The sequence below is a fragment of the Cricetulus griseus genome, chromosome 2 (assembly GCF_003668045.3).
Source record: "Cricetulus griseus strain 17A/GY chromosome 2, alternate assembly CriGri-PICRH-1.0, whole genome shotgun sequence".
Lineage (NCBI taxonomy): Eukaryota > Metazoa > Chordata > Mammalia > Rodentia > Cricetidae > Cricetulus > Cricetulus griseus.
Window position 1 is genome coordinate 195,677,274 of NC_048595.1, and position 13,222 is coordinate 195,690,495.

The following is a 13,222-nucleotide window of genomic DNA, read 5'->3' on the forward strand; positions in this document are numbered from 1 at the left end:
CGCCCAGCCTTTTTTTCTTTTTTTCTTAAGTGAATTATGAATTAGTCACTGTTCCATTGCTATGAAGAAAGACCATGACCAAGGCATCTCTTATAAAAGAAAGGATTTAATTGAGGCTTGCTTACAGTTTCAGACATTTGGTCCATTATCATCATAGTGGGGAGCATGGTGGCAGGCAGGAAGACATGGTGTTGGAGAAGTAGCTGAAACCTAAGTCCTGATCTGATGGCTGAGAGACACTGGGCTTGGCTTGGGCTTTTGAAACCTCAAAGCCCACCAATGACACACTTCCTCCAACAAGGCACACCTCCTAGACCTTCTCAAGTAGTGCCATTCCTGGATGACTAAGCATTCAAATATAGGAGCCTATGGGGGCATTTTGTTAAATCCTGACAGTATTTTGGATGATAGTAAGAGTGAATACTTAAAATATATTAACTTAAAAGAAAAGATGGCCTCATCTATTTATTTACTTATTTATATATTTATTTATTCATTCATTCGTTTATTTATTATTATGTGTATGTGTGTTGTGACTGTATGTATGCATGTATGTCAACCACATATATGCCTGGTGCCCATGGAGGCCAGATCTCCAGAAACTGGAATTAGAGATGTCTGTGAGCCACCATGTTGGTTCTGGGAACTGAACCCAGGTCCTCTGTAAGAGTAACAAGTGCTTTTAACTGCTGAGACATCTATCCAGATCCAATATGACTAACTAAATTCATAAAATAATGCAGGAAAGTGGAGGCAAAGTATTGCCTCCACTTACAGGTTAGGAAATGGAAGCACAAAGAGGCTGTGAGTTTTTCTCAGGACCAGCTGGGGAGCAAAGTATTGCCTCCACTTACAGGTTAGGAAATGGAAGCACAAAGAGGCTGTGAGTTTTTCTCAGGACCAGCTGGGGAGCTTGTGGCAGAATTGGGATTCAGAGTTGGCAGCTTTGCTCCATAATCTGATCTTGCACAGTGATGATCATGACTCTAACTTTATAATTACAGAGCGTGAAACATCAGTAAGTTAGAAACCTGAAGAGCAAAAGCAGTGTGTTTTTCCAACTAAAACGGACTACTTGTTAGAGTCAGACAAGCTTTTTACTTAAGTCAGCTTTATCAGGCTTTCTTCTATGGGAACAAAGGGTGAGTTAATTCTTTGCCCATTAAAGCCAGGTGGTGGCCCACGCCTTTAATCCCAGCACTAGGGAGGCAGAGGCAGGAGGATCTCTGTGAGTTTGAGGCCAGCCTGGTCTCCAGAGTGAGTGCCAGGACAGGCTCCAAAGCTACACAGAGAAACCCTGTCTTGAATAACCAAAAAAAAAAAAAAAAAAAAAAGATACCTGAGTGGAGTATACTTGGTTCCTCTAAAACCACCAGGAATGATTATAGTATAGAACAGTGGTTCTCAGCCTTCCTAATGCTGCAACATTTTAATACAGGTCCTCATGTTGTAGTGTCTCCCAACCATAAAATTGTTTTATTGCTACTTTATAACTGTAATTTTACTACCATTATGAATGGTAATGTATCTTGATATGTGACCCTCCTGGGGTTGCCACCCACAGGTTGAGAGCCACTGGTATAAATGATTCCTCTTCATGTGGAAGCTTGAGAAGGAAGTGAGTATATCTTCCTAGTCATGCTGTCATTAGCTACAGCTATAGAAAGACAACTGTACTAGACCCAGTTACACTTACAAAAAGACCATACTATACGTATGATTACCAGTTGTGTCAACTGTATCAAAATAAAGTTATGATTATAAATGTAATAACCATTACTCTAAAGATATTTTCGGTTTGGTCTGTTAAGTAAATTTAGCTAGGGAAACTGGAAGCAAATTTTAATTGTTGTGTATGTTTCCCTTCTCATCCTTGTAGGTAATGTTGGTGGATGGATTTAAAGGACAGAAGATCCAAAACGTAAAGAAGACTATTCAGAAAAACATGGTTGATGCTGTATGTGTAGCCTGTCCTCTGGGGGCAGTTTGGGAAGAGCAGTTAACTAATAGATCTAAGAGTATTATTAGCAATGAATTTCATAGTAGAACCTAGCACTGTATAAAAAAAGATAGTTTTATGGCAGGAAACAGGCCTATTTGCAGTCCATTTAACTCACATCTCCTGTAATAAGGATGCGGTTGTGCCCTAAGGCTGACATGTGCCCCATGTGGTAGTATGTTCTTGTAGTGTTTAGGAGGTAGAGGCAGGGAGATCTCAACTTCATGGCTAGCCTGGTCTATGCCGACCATGTCTCAACATACCCCTTCCCCTACAGCAAGAAGAAAAAAGCAAACCCAAACAAAACCAAAGTTGATATGCAGAACACAAACAGAGAACTCTGGCAATGTCTCTGACAGTGACCATGTTAGAGGCATCCTTTTTCTGTGCTGCTTTGCTTTTTAACTCTGAAATTTTATTTACTTTATTTTAATTTTTAAAATTTTTTGTTGTTGTTGTTTTTCGAGACAGGGTTTCTGTGTATTGTTTTGGAGCCAGTTCTGGAACTTGCTCGGTAGACCAGGCTGGCCCCGGAGATCCGTCTGCCTCTGCCTCCCAAGTGCTGGAATTAAAGGTGTGCACCACCAACGCCCGGCCTGTATTTTCTTAAACTCCTTATTCCTCCTTTGATAGAACTATGTTTAACTACATACCTCTTAAAGTTTTGATTTTAACAATCATACTGACCGGAGATAGAGACAGTAGTCTTTTTTTTTTTTGAGACAGGGTTTCTCTGTGTAACAGTAGCTCTTGCTGTTGTCCTGTAACTCACGCTGTAAACCAGGCTAGCCTTGAACTCACAGACTTGCCTGCCTTTGCCTCCCTAGTGCTGGAATTAAAGGTGTGCACCACTGCCACCTGGCTGACAGTGGTCTTTATGTTTACTAAATTCAAAAAAGCAAAGCCGAGCGTGTTGCTTCATATATGTAACCAGGAGGCAGAGGCTTGAGAAACATGAGTGCACTACTAGCCTAGATGCTGGCCAAAACGAAACAGGCTGGGAGAAGACTGTTCTAGCCCTGGAACATATATTTGCTTGCGTGATGGTGTATGGGGATGTGGAAACAGGCAGACAGACCCCTGGGGTTCACTTCAGTAGCCTGCTTAATGAATTCCAGGCCAGTGAGAGAGACCCTGTCTCAAAAGGAGGAAAAAAGATAGATGGCACCTAAAGAATGATATCTGGCTTTTACATGTACACAAGCATACACATACACACACATGCACGCAATAGCAATAGAAAGCAGCCATTTACTCTGTCCTTTCACATTCTTTTAATCTCTGTTTGGAGAGGACAGCTTTCAACTATGTTGCTTACTTTAATACTGATCTCCATCTGTCATACCTCTGTGTTTCTGTCTCTATCTCTGATTCTCTGTCTCATGTTTTTTTTTTTTTTTCTCTGAGTCCTGGTCTCACTTTGTAGTCTAGGCTGGCCATGAACTTGTGGCAACCCTCCTGCTGCTCCCAAGTGCTGGGATTACAGATGTGAACCATTATGCCCACCTTTCATAGTTTTCTAGATGTTTATAATGTAAGTTTGTTGCTGGGTTTCCTAGCGTAGCCCAGACGGCCATTGAAACCATCATCTTTTCACTCCTGCTTCCTACAGTTGGGATTATAGCTCTGTTACCAGACCTGCTGCAGTATAGTTTTTATTTTGATGTTTTGTTAGGCTTAGTCATCAGCCTCTAACTTCCTACCAAAAAAAAAAAAAAAAAAAAAAACCCAAGATTTTAATTTTTTAGTACCTTCTTTTGTGTCTTGTATATGCCTTTTCATCTTTCTTTCATATTAAAAATGTATTTATGCCGGGCAGTGTTGCACACCTTTAATCCCAGTACTTGGGAGGCAGAGACAGGTGGATCTCTGTGAGGTCCAGGCCAGCCTGGTCTACAGAGCGAGTGCCAGGACAGGCTCCAAAGCTACACAGACAAACGCTGCCTCGAAACCCCCCCCCAAAAAAATGTATCTATTAATTTATTTATTATTAAAAAGTGTGTTTGGGGTTTGTAAAGACTTTTTTTTTAATAATTATTATGTATACAATGTTCTGTCTGCATATATGCCTGCATGCTAGAAGAGGGCACCAGATCTCATTACAGATGGTTGTGAGCCACCATGTGTTTTCTGGGAATTGAACTCAGGACTTCTGGAAGAGCAGCCCGTGCTCTTAACTTCTGAGCCATCTCCCCAGCTCCCAAGAATGTATTTATAATGTATACTAGATTAGTCAATGTTTATATTTTTGAGACATGGCTAATCTGACTGTGGTATATAGTATTTTACTCTCCAGTTTTAATTTTTTCCTACAATTAATATCTGCCCATGTACTTAACTTATCCCCAAACTTACAGCTATGTATTTCTCCCAGCTTGTCCATTGTTTCAGTGTGTTGATGGTTACATCTTAGAGTGCTTTCCCAGAGCCTGTGGGCTGTGTGGTCTGGATGGGTTGTTGTCACTATTGGAGCTGATGTCCCTTGGTCATTATAGATTTCTTCTGTCACTCTGGAATCTGGTCTCCTTGCTTTAATTCCATGGCTTGTCTCCTGTTTTTCCTGCTCATTTTGATGAAGTTGTGTCTGTAGTAGCTTTCTGGTGAACACGAATCTAGATGATGTATGTATGTATGTATTTCCATATTTAGATTTGACTTCCTGGGTAGAAATTCTGGACTGAGCATTCTGGAAGTTGAGTGGGAGATTGGTTGAGATGGCACCAGCAGCTAGTGTGCTGGCTTTTAAGTAATCTGCTGATTTTGCTGTGGTGTCTGTGCTCTGAACTTTGCTCAATCCTTTAGAGATTTGCCCCAGAGGATAAGCCTTTGCTGGCACAGAGATGGGGGCAGTTACTGTCTGCATGGTGAGTGTTCTAGTTTGCTTTCTGTGGCTGTGATAAACACTAGGACCCAAAGCAACTTGGGCAGGAAAGGGCTTATTTCAGCTTGCACTTCTAAGTAATAGTTCATCATTGAGAAAGTCAGGGCAGGAAAAGAGAGGTAGGAACCATGGAGGAAGGCTGCTCACTGGCTCATGCTCACTCAGCTAGCTTTTTTTTTTTTTTTTTTTTTTTTTTTAAGATTTATTTATTATGCATACAGTGTTCTGTCTACATGTATGCCTATAGGTTACAAGAGGATACCAGATCTCATTACAGATGGTTGTGAGCTACCATGTGGTTACTGGGAATTGAACTCAGGATCTTGGGAAGAGCAAGCAGTGCTCTTAACCGCTTAGCTATGTCTCTAACCCCTCAGCTAGCTTTCTTACACAATACAGGTTCACCTGGCTAGGGATGGTGCTACCCACAGTGGACTTGGCCCTCCCACACATAAGTCATCTATTTAAGAAAAAAATGCCCACAGACAGCCTGCAGGCAGTCTGATCTAGAACATTCCCCAGGTGAGGCTCCCACTTTTGGATGACTATAGCTTGTGTCAGGTTGACAATGAAGACTAATCAGCACATGAATCAGGTATCTGGGCTTCTAAGCAGGGTTTAAAACGTACATTCTTCTGTCCTCTTTTCAGGGTTACTGCTTTCCGCTCGAATCATGCCACACCACTCATTCCTGCTGGTTAAGATTCACCTTTTTTTAAAATTTCCTTTATTTAATCCTTTTACTTGGGCTTGGGCCCAGGACCTTGCACATACTTGAAATCCTTCTCCTGAGCTGCACCCCCAGCTTCAACTAGCTTTATCTCTATTGGAACAGTTATCACTCACGTAGCCTTTTCTTTTCCCATTTTATTTATCTTTGTTGAATGAGTCCATCCCCCCATATTTGTCAGTTGGAACTGGGAGTTTTAGATGGAGTTAAATGTCTATTTCTAACCTGCTGCTTATAAACTTAAAGTATAACTTTTTAATTTAAATTAAAGAATTGCATTATAAGTACAGAGCAGTGAGTCATTTTGTGAATGATAATACTGGATTTTAGTTTTGAAAATTAGCCTAGCTTGCTGGATGGTGGTGGCATACACCTTTAATCCCAGCACTTGGGAGGCAGAGGCAGGTGGATATCATTGAGTTCGAGGCCAGCCTGCTCTACAGAATGAGTTCCAGGACAGCCAGAGCTACAAAAACTCTGTCTTGAAAAGCCAAAAGGGGGGAAAAAAATCCTAGCTTAAAGGTGTATTAAGAGATATTTACATCTAGTTAAAATAAGATTTAAGCTTACATACTGATGACCCCAAATACCTAGCTCAGTACTTGGGAGGTAGAGGCAGGAGAATCACAAGCTCAGAATTATCCTCTGCTACATAGCAGGTTTGAAGCTAGCCTGGGCTAAATGAAAAAACCTCAAAAAACCAAAATTAGATTGTGGTCAGTTTTCTGTTTGGAACTGACATTTTTATGACTCTAAATCTTAAAAGACTTTAATGTTTAATCTCTATATTTTTATTTTAAAAACACTGGTGCCATGCATTTGGTTTTTTAAATTTTCTTTGCATTTTATAACGTAGATGGAAAGCAATCATAAGAACCCCACCTATCACACCCTAAGATTAGAAAGGGCTAAAATGATGAGTAGCTTTTAAAGAGGTCCACATGATGAAGTGTTTCAGAAGCAGGCATTACACAGAAAAGCGGACCCCGTTGAACCCGGGGAGGGGAAGGATTCTGTCCCTGAAGAGTTAAGGGTTGATTGGATGTGACGCCTACCATGCCTTTGTTTACCTTCATTTAGGGAGATGCACTTATCTACATGGAACCAGAAAAACAAGTGATATCGAGGTCTGCAGATGAATGTGTCGTGGCCCTGTGTGACCAGTGGTTAGTTCCTCTTATCACATGACAATTCTGTCAGTCACTGTGATTATTTCTGGCAGTAGGAAAAGTTTCATTTGTTCACTCCCAGGTACCTGGATTATGGAGAAGAGAGCTGGAAGAAGGAGACATTTCAGTGTTTGAAGAACATGGAAACGTAAGACAGGACAACTTGGAGGGGTGTGGGAGTGAGAAACGTGGAGGCTGATGAAAGAAAGGACACATTTTGGCTTTTGTTCTTCCTAGATTCTGCGAGGAGAGCAGGAAGAACTTTGAAGCTTCCTTAGACTGGCTACAAGAACATGCTTGTTCAAGAACCTATGGTTTAGGTCAGCAGACTTCCCCACTTCTATTTGGATGATTTTGTTAGATAGAAGATAACGCCTTTTGCCTTCCTTGCCCCTTTGTTCTGGTTTTTGCTAATTTGGAAGTGATAGGTTTTGGTTTGAGGATGAGAAATTGGTTCTCTGTAATCTACCTAATGCTAGATATGTCTTCTCTAACCCACATGACTTTTATAGTATAATCTGTTTGTTACTTATGCACTTGTGTGTGTGTGTGTATGTGTGTGTGTGTGTGTGTGTGTGTGTGAATATGGTGTATGTATATGTCATAAGCTCATTTATGGGCAGAGTGTGTATGCGTAGAGGCCAGTGGAGTATGTCTGGTGTCCTGGTCTATCACTTTCTGGAGCTAGGCTAGCAGCCAGCAAGCCTCAGTAGTTTTCCTATCTCCCTCATAGTACCAGGGCTAAGGGATTCCGGATTTTACATGGTGCTGGGATCCAAATTCTGGTTTTTATGTGTGGGCAGCAAGTGTTCTTACTTACCAAATCCTCTCTCTAGCCCCATGACATTTCTATTAAAGGACTCAAGAGGTTCACCCATTTTTACATTTGTGCACCATTTTATCTTTATAAATTATTAGTGTAGAATTTAGGGCTCTTAGGGTTGAGGATGTGGCTCAGTGGCAGAGTGCTTGCTTACTATATGCAAAGCCCTGGGCTCAATTCCTATCACCACAAACAAAACAAAACAGCAATAACCTACGTACAGAACACCAACAGAACTTCCTAGATAGTAGCCTTGAAGATGTTGCTTCTTCCAGTGGGCATCTCTTAGCTTTATTCGATATTAAATTTTTTTCCTTTTTTTGTTGCAGGCACTCGTCTGCCTTGGGATGAGCAATGGTTGATCGAATCACTTTCAGATTCCACTATTTACATGGCATTTTACACAGTTGCACACCTGTTGCAGGGGAATGACCTGCATGGGCAGGCAGAGTCTCCACTGGGCATCAGGTTGGTACATAGTTAAAGAATCATGCACATGTTCAGTTACACATCTTGAGACATTTTAGTTTATATTTTTAGAAATTTATTCTTTCATATTTATTTTTCAAGAATTTGGCTAGAAAGAGGCATTTGCTTTTAATCCCAGCACTCAGGAGGCAGAGGTAGGCCATTCTGTGTGATTTGAAGGCCAGCTTTGTCTACATAGTAGACAGCCAGGGCTACATAGTGAAATCCTGTCTTTTTTTATTTGTTTATTTTTTGGCTAACAGTATTTTGTTATGTCTCCTTTTTTACTGAGCAACTGAGAAGGATGATTAGCCCCTCTTGTGCTGTCATGCCTTCTTGTTCCATAGGGGAGCAGTTTGTTCTTGTTTGATACTGTAATTAAAATTTCAATTCATGATTAGGTGAAAATTCTGATTCTTTCAAAATAATAGTGCATTTGTTTTCTTTATTTCATTGCAGACCCCAGCAGATGACCAAGGACGTTTGGGATTATGTGTTCTTCAAGGATGCTCCATTTCCTAAGACTCAGATTCCAAAAGAAAAGCTGGATCAGCTGAAGCAGGAGTTTGAGTTCTGGTATCCAGTGGACCTTCGAGCCTCTGGCAAAGATCTGATTCCAAATCATCTTTCGTATTACATTTACAACCATGTAGCCATGTGGCCGGAACAAAGGTGAATGCTTAAGTCTGGTGGGGTCAATAAGAGTGTCTTAGACTTCAAGTATCTTAAGGAATGACTATGGATGGTTTAGATGGATTTGTTGTATGCCTTAATGTGGAATGTGCACTACTTCCTGGACCAACAGTCCAAAGTCTATGCTTATTTTCAGGTCATCAAAGGATAGTGATCTGTTTGGTGAAGGATTGCAGTAGTTTTAAGACAGGTTGGAGAGTGTATACTACAAAAGTGTAAAGACAAAAGGCTGCTCATGACCTCTCACCCAACATTTTACTTACTTTGCTCTGCTGTAGCCCTGGCTATCCTGGAACTCATTCTGTAGACCAGGCTAGCCTGGACTTACAGAGATCTACCTGCCTTTGCCTCCCAAGTGCACCACCAACGCCTACCTGTTTTCTGGTTTCTTTTGGAACAAATGTTTATGCATATTCTGGGAATTAGCTATGTATTTGTATTCATGCAAAGGTAAACACAGTATTTGCATTCTTCTGTCTCTTTGCATAATAGCTTATTTTCAATATTTTCCTGTGTTCATACCTGAGCCCTGCCTATTGTTTCAAACAGTTGCTGTATTTCTGTCTTTATAACTCATGGAGCTAGTCCTTTGGTTCTTTTTAGTTGCTTCCTGTTGAAAACTGGAGCACAGCACAGGGAGCATTTCTTTGAGATGAGCCAAGCCCTGTTTTTGAGCCCTAGAACTTTAAAGCAAAAGCCACCTACAATTGCAATGCCATGGTCTTGTCTCAACAAACTGCTTATTGTTCACATTTACCTCAGGATATCATGGGGAATTAATACTGTTTTGCTTTTTGTTTTCTGTCTTGCAACATGTGCCTATGAAGTGACAAGTGGCCTGTGGCTGTTCGAGCAAATGGACACCTGCTGCTCAACTCAGAGAAGGTAAGGCTCTGGGCAAGGCTTTTCAGCTGAGGAAAAAAATAATCAGAAATAAGAGTTAGACTTAAGAAAAGTCATCTAAACTCTTTAGGACTAATAGCATAAACTAAATTTTAATCTTTTGAGTAAGCAGAACAGGTTTGTTATGATATTGGTATTCAGAATGATACAAATTAGCACTGGAGGAGACTGATAAAGATACGGAGGTGAGGACAGGAAGCATAAAGATGTTAGCTTTGTGACCCATCAGATGCCTCTTACCCAGTGGAGAGAATGCCTGGTGGTGCTTGTTTGATACAGTTTGAAACTTACAGTTCTTGAAGAAGGAGAAATTTGGAGCTTTAGGGGTTTTTATATGTCATGTAATGCTAATATTGTTCCTGCCTATACTGCTACTCCCAACATCCTTTTGCTGGCTGTGTAAGATTTATCTCAATAAGTCAGTTTCCTAGTAAAAAGTTATGCAGACTTCCCTCACCTGTCCCTCCAATACCTGCTCAACAGAAACCTTCAAATGTGATTGCATTTATTTCCAAATTAGTAAGTTAGTTTCATTGACCAACCAATAAATGTTAGTGTAACCAATAGAATAGTAATGGCAGGGCTGCTGTTACAGTAGCAGCTGGAGGACAGCTCAGACTTAGAAGCTGCTAGTACCCAGGTCACTACGGCTCCAAGGATCTCATGCTCCCTTCTGGACTCTGGGCATGTGCATGCTCACACACACCCATATGCTCACACACACTCATACCCTCACACATACATAAGTAAATACAAATGAAAACAAATCTTTATAAGTGTTATAATGGAAATAGGTACAGATTTGAACAAACAACAGATGGTATAAATTACAGTATGCAGGGTCAGATTTATCCAGTGCTCTAAAAGCAAAAGGTGAATTTTAAAAGTTCTTCTTAGGTGGTGCACTCCTTTCATGTTAGCACTTAGGCAGAGGCAGATGGTGGCTCTCTAGAGCTCTGTCCATGCCTGCAAGTACTACATATGAGACCCTATTAGAATACAGCATTTTCTTAGTCTGCTGTGAATGCTGCTTCTCTAAGTGTTGTTGAAGGTCAAAGCCACACTCTACCCTTGTGAGCAAATCTGTTGTTTCTAATGACTCCACGTCAGCAAGGCTCTTCCCTGTGTAAGCAGCCAGGTTTCCCTGTTACAGTCTTGTTGGTTCTGTGTAACCCAGCCTTGAGGTCATAGTGAGACCCTGTCCCTGTGATTGATGACTGGAAACCCAGACAGATCCTTGACTGCCTTCAAGAGTGCTTGCCTCTCAATCATGTCACCTCCCTTGACCTTGTCATTCCCCCCCCCCTTTTTTTTTTTTTGGCTTTTTGACTTATCAAGCCAGTTTTATTCACTTGATTTGGATTGTCTTATTTGTGTGTGTGTGTGTATGTGTGTGTGTGTGTGTGTGTGTGTGTGTGTTTTGTGTGTATATATATATATATTTTTTCTTCCCTGGAACTCATTTTGTAGACCAGGCTGGCCTCAAACTCGAGAGATCCACCTGCCTCTGTCTCCCGAGTGCTGGGATTATGGCATGCACCATCACCACCCGGCTTACTTATGTGTGTGTGTGTGTGCATATATATATATATATATATATATATATATATATATATTTTTTTTTTTTTTTACTTATGTATATTTTTATTACTACCTGATAACTGCTTTTTTTTCAGATGTCAAAATCTACGGGCAACTTCCTCACTTTGAGCCAAGCTGTTGACAAATTTTCAGCTGATGGTGAGTACACATTTTTATCCTTGCTGTTATTTGGATAGGGCTACAGAAGATAGGTTAAAATTGTTGCTTATTCTTTTGCTTTTAACAGAAATTTAAATATTCTTTTTTTAAAAAATAAGAAGCACAGTGTAGAAGTTAAAACATGAGAATTGCTGATGAAATTTATTCAAGAAAAAACTCAAAAGTGTTTAGAGTCTTTAAAGATGTTTACCTTTTGTGCATCTGTGTATGATGCCTGTGTGAGTACACTCATACTGTGGTGCAAATGTGTAGGTCAGATGATAGCTGTTTTTCCCTCCACAACATTGTCTACAATGAATTGATGACAGCTTTTTGGAGCTGATTTTCTCTCTACTTTGCTTTGAGGCAATCTCTCTCTTGTTTCTTTGTGTGCTTCAGAGAAGCTGGCCATCAAATTTGAGGTGATTCTCCTGCCTATACCTTTCATCTTACCATAGGAATTCTGGTACTACAGATGTGTTCTACCATATTTGTTTATCTTATGTGTATTCTGGGGATTTGGGGGTCATCAGGCCTTTCAAGCACTTAACCTATGGAACCATGTTGACAACCCTGCAGTTGTCTTAATATTTTCATTTTTTAAAATTGAAATATAATTTCATCATTTTACCTTCCCATTCCTCCCTCTGGCCCTTCTCATGTACACCTCTCATCCCTACTTTCTCTCACATTCATGACATTTTTCATTGTCATTATATGCATATTTCTTTTCTTTCATTTTGTTTTTTTGAGACAGGGTTTCTCTGTGTTAATAGCCCTGGCTGTTCCAGAACTCACTTTGTAGACCAGGCTGACCTTGAAATCAAAGAGATCCATCTGCCCTTGCCTTCCAAATGCTAGGATTAAAGGTGTGTACCACCTGGCTGTAATTCTTAATATATAAATGCACACTGCTTAGTCTGTGTGATGTTACTTTAAGTATTTGATTTCAGGGTTGACTACTTGGTATTAGATGACAAATGGGGATTGGGGGAGGGGGGCTTCCCTGGCCTAGAGTATTTATTTGTTTGGGACAGAGTCCCTCAGTGTTGCCTGTTGTGCAACAGACCTTTTCCTAGGGGACTCAAACACACACATCTACTCACCCTAGTTAGGGATCCCATGACAAACCAAAATGTGGATACCTTCCATATTCCAAAATATGGAAACTAGACTTCGGTGAACCAATGAGATTTATTGGGGTTACTTACGAAATGACTCAAAAGACAGCTGTAACAGCAAAGCCCACCCCAGCATATATCGACAGCTCACAAAGCTGGGACCCTGGAGCACAGTCCACAGCCTGTACAGCTCAACAGGTTGGAGAATGTCCTTTCCAGGTACCTTAGTTGGTCTGAACCTCTTCAGGCAGCTGATGTGTCTCAGAGTCTTTGCAGCTTTTCTCCTCCCAGCGTCTTCTTTGCAACTCAGCTTCAGTTTGTCTGATTGAGACACTCAGCTTTTATTGTTTACTCTGGCAGAGAGGGGCCTAGCAAATCTGGTCAGTTTCAGGGACTTCCTGAAGCTATTTTGAGTTCACTTTCCTGTTTAAATAGGTTCTCTTTAGGATAGATTGTTTCAATCTCGAAAGAAACTGTTACACAACACCCAACACTCCACACCCTCCTCCAGCTCTTAATTCTTTCTGCCTCCTTTTATGCAGTAATCCCTGAGCGTTGGAGGGGGTGACTAAAGATGTCCACGTATAGTCACAGTAGCAGTCACTTGCTCTCACAAGCTTTACCAGTGGTTATGAGTTGATGGTGATAACAGTGATCCTTGGGTGGGAACACATGTTTAGAAGGCCATTTGATGG

The 13,222-nt window shown here is 40.8% G+C and overlaps 1 protein-coding gene across 1 annotated transcript in view; it reads left to right on the forward strand.

The window, feature by feature from the left end:
• Lars1 (leucyl-tRNA synthetase 1) overlaps positions 1–13,222 on the forward strand; it is a 58,303-nt gene that overhangs the window by 24,878 nt on the left and 20,203 nt on the right. The window contains exons 15-22 of the mRNA XM_027397994.2: positions 1,880–1,957; positions 6,691–6,776; positions 6,862–6,927; positions 7,017–7,099; positions 7,932–8,070; positions 8,530–8,742; positions 9,591–9,648; positions 11,343–11,406. Coding sequence (XP_027253795.1) covers positions 1,880–1,957; positions 6,691–6,776; positions 6,862–6,927; positions 7,017–7,099; positions 7,932–8,070; positions 8,530–8,742; positions 9,591–9,648; positions 11,343–11,406 — 787 coding nt within the window. The remainder of the gene's footprint in view (positions 1–1,879; positions 1,958–6,690; positions 6,777–6,861; positions 6,928–7,016; positions 7,100–7,931; positions 8,071–8,529; positions 8,743–9,590; positions 9,649–11,342; positions 11,407–13,222) is intronic.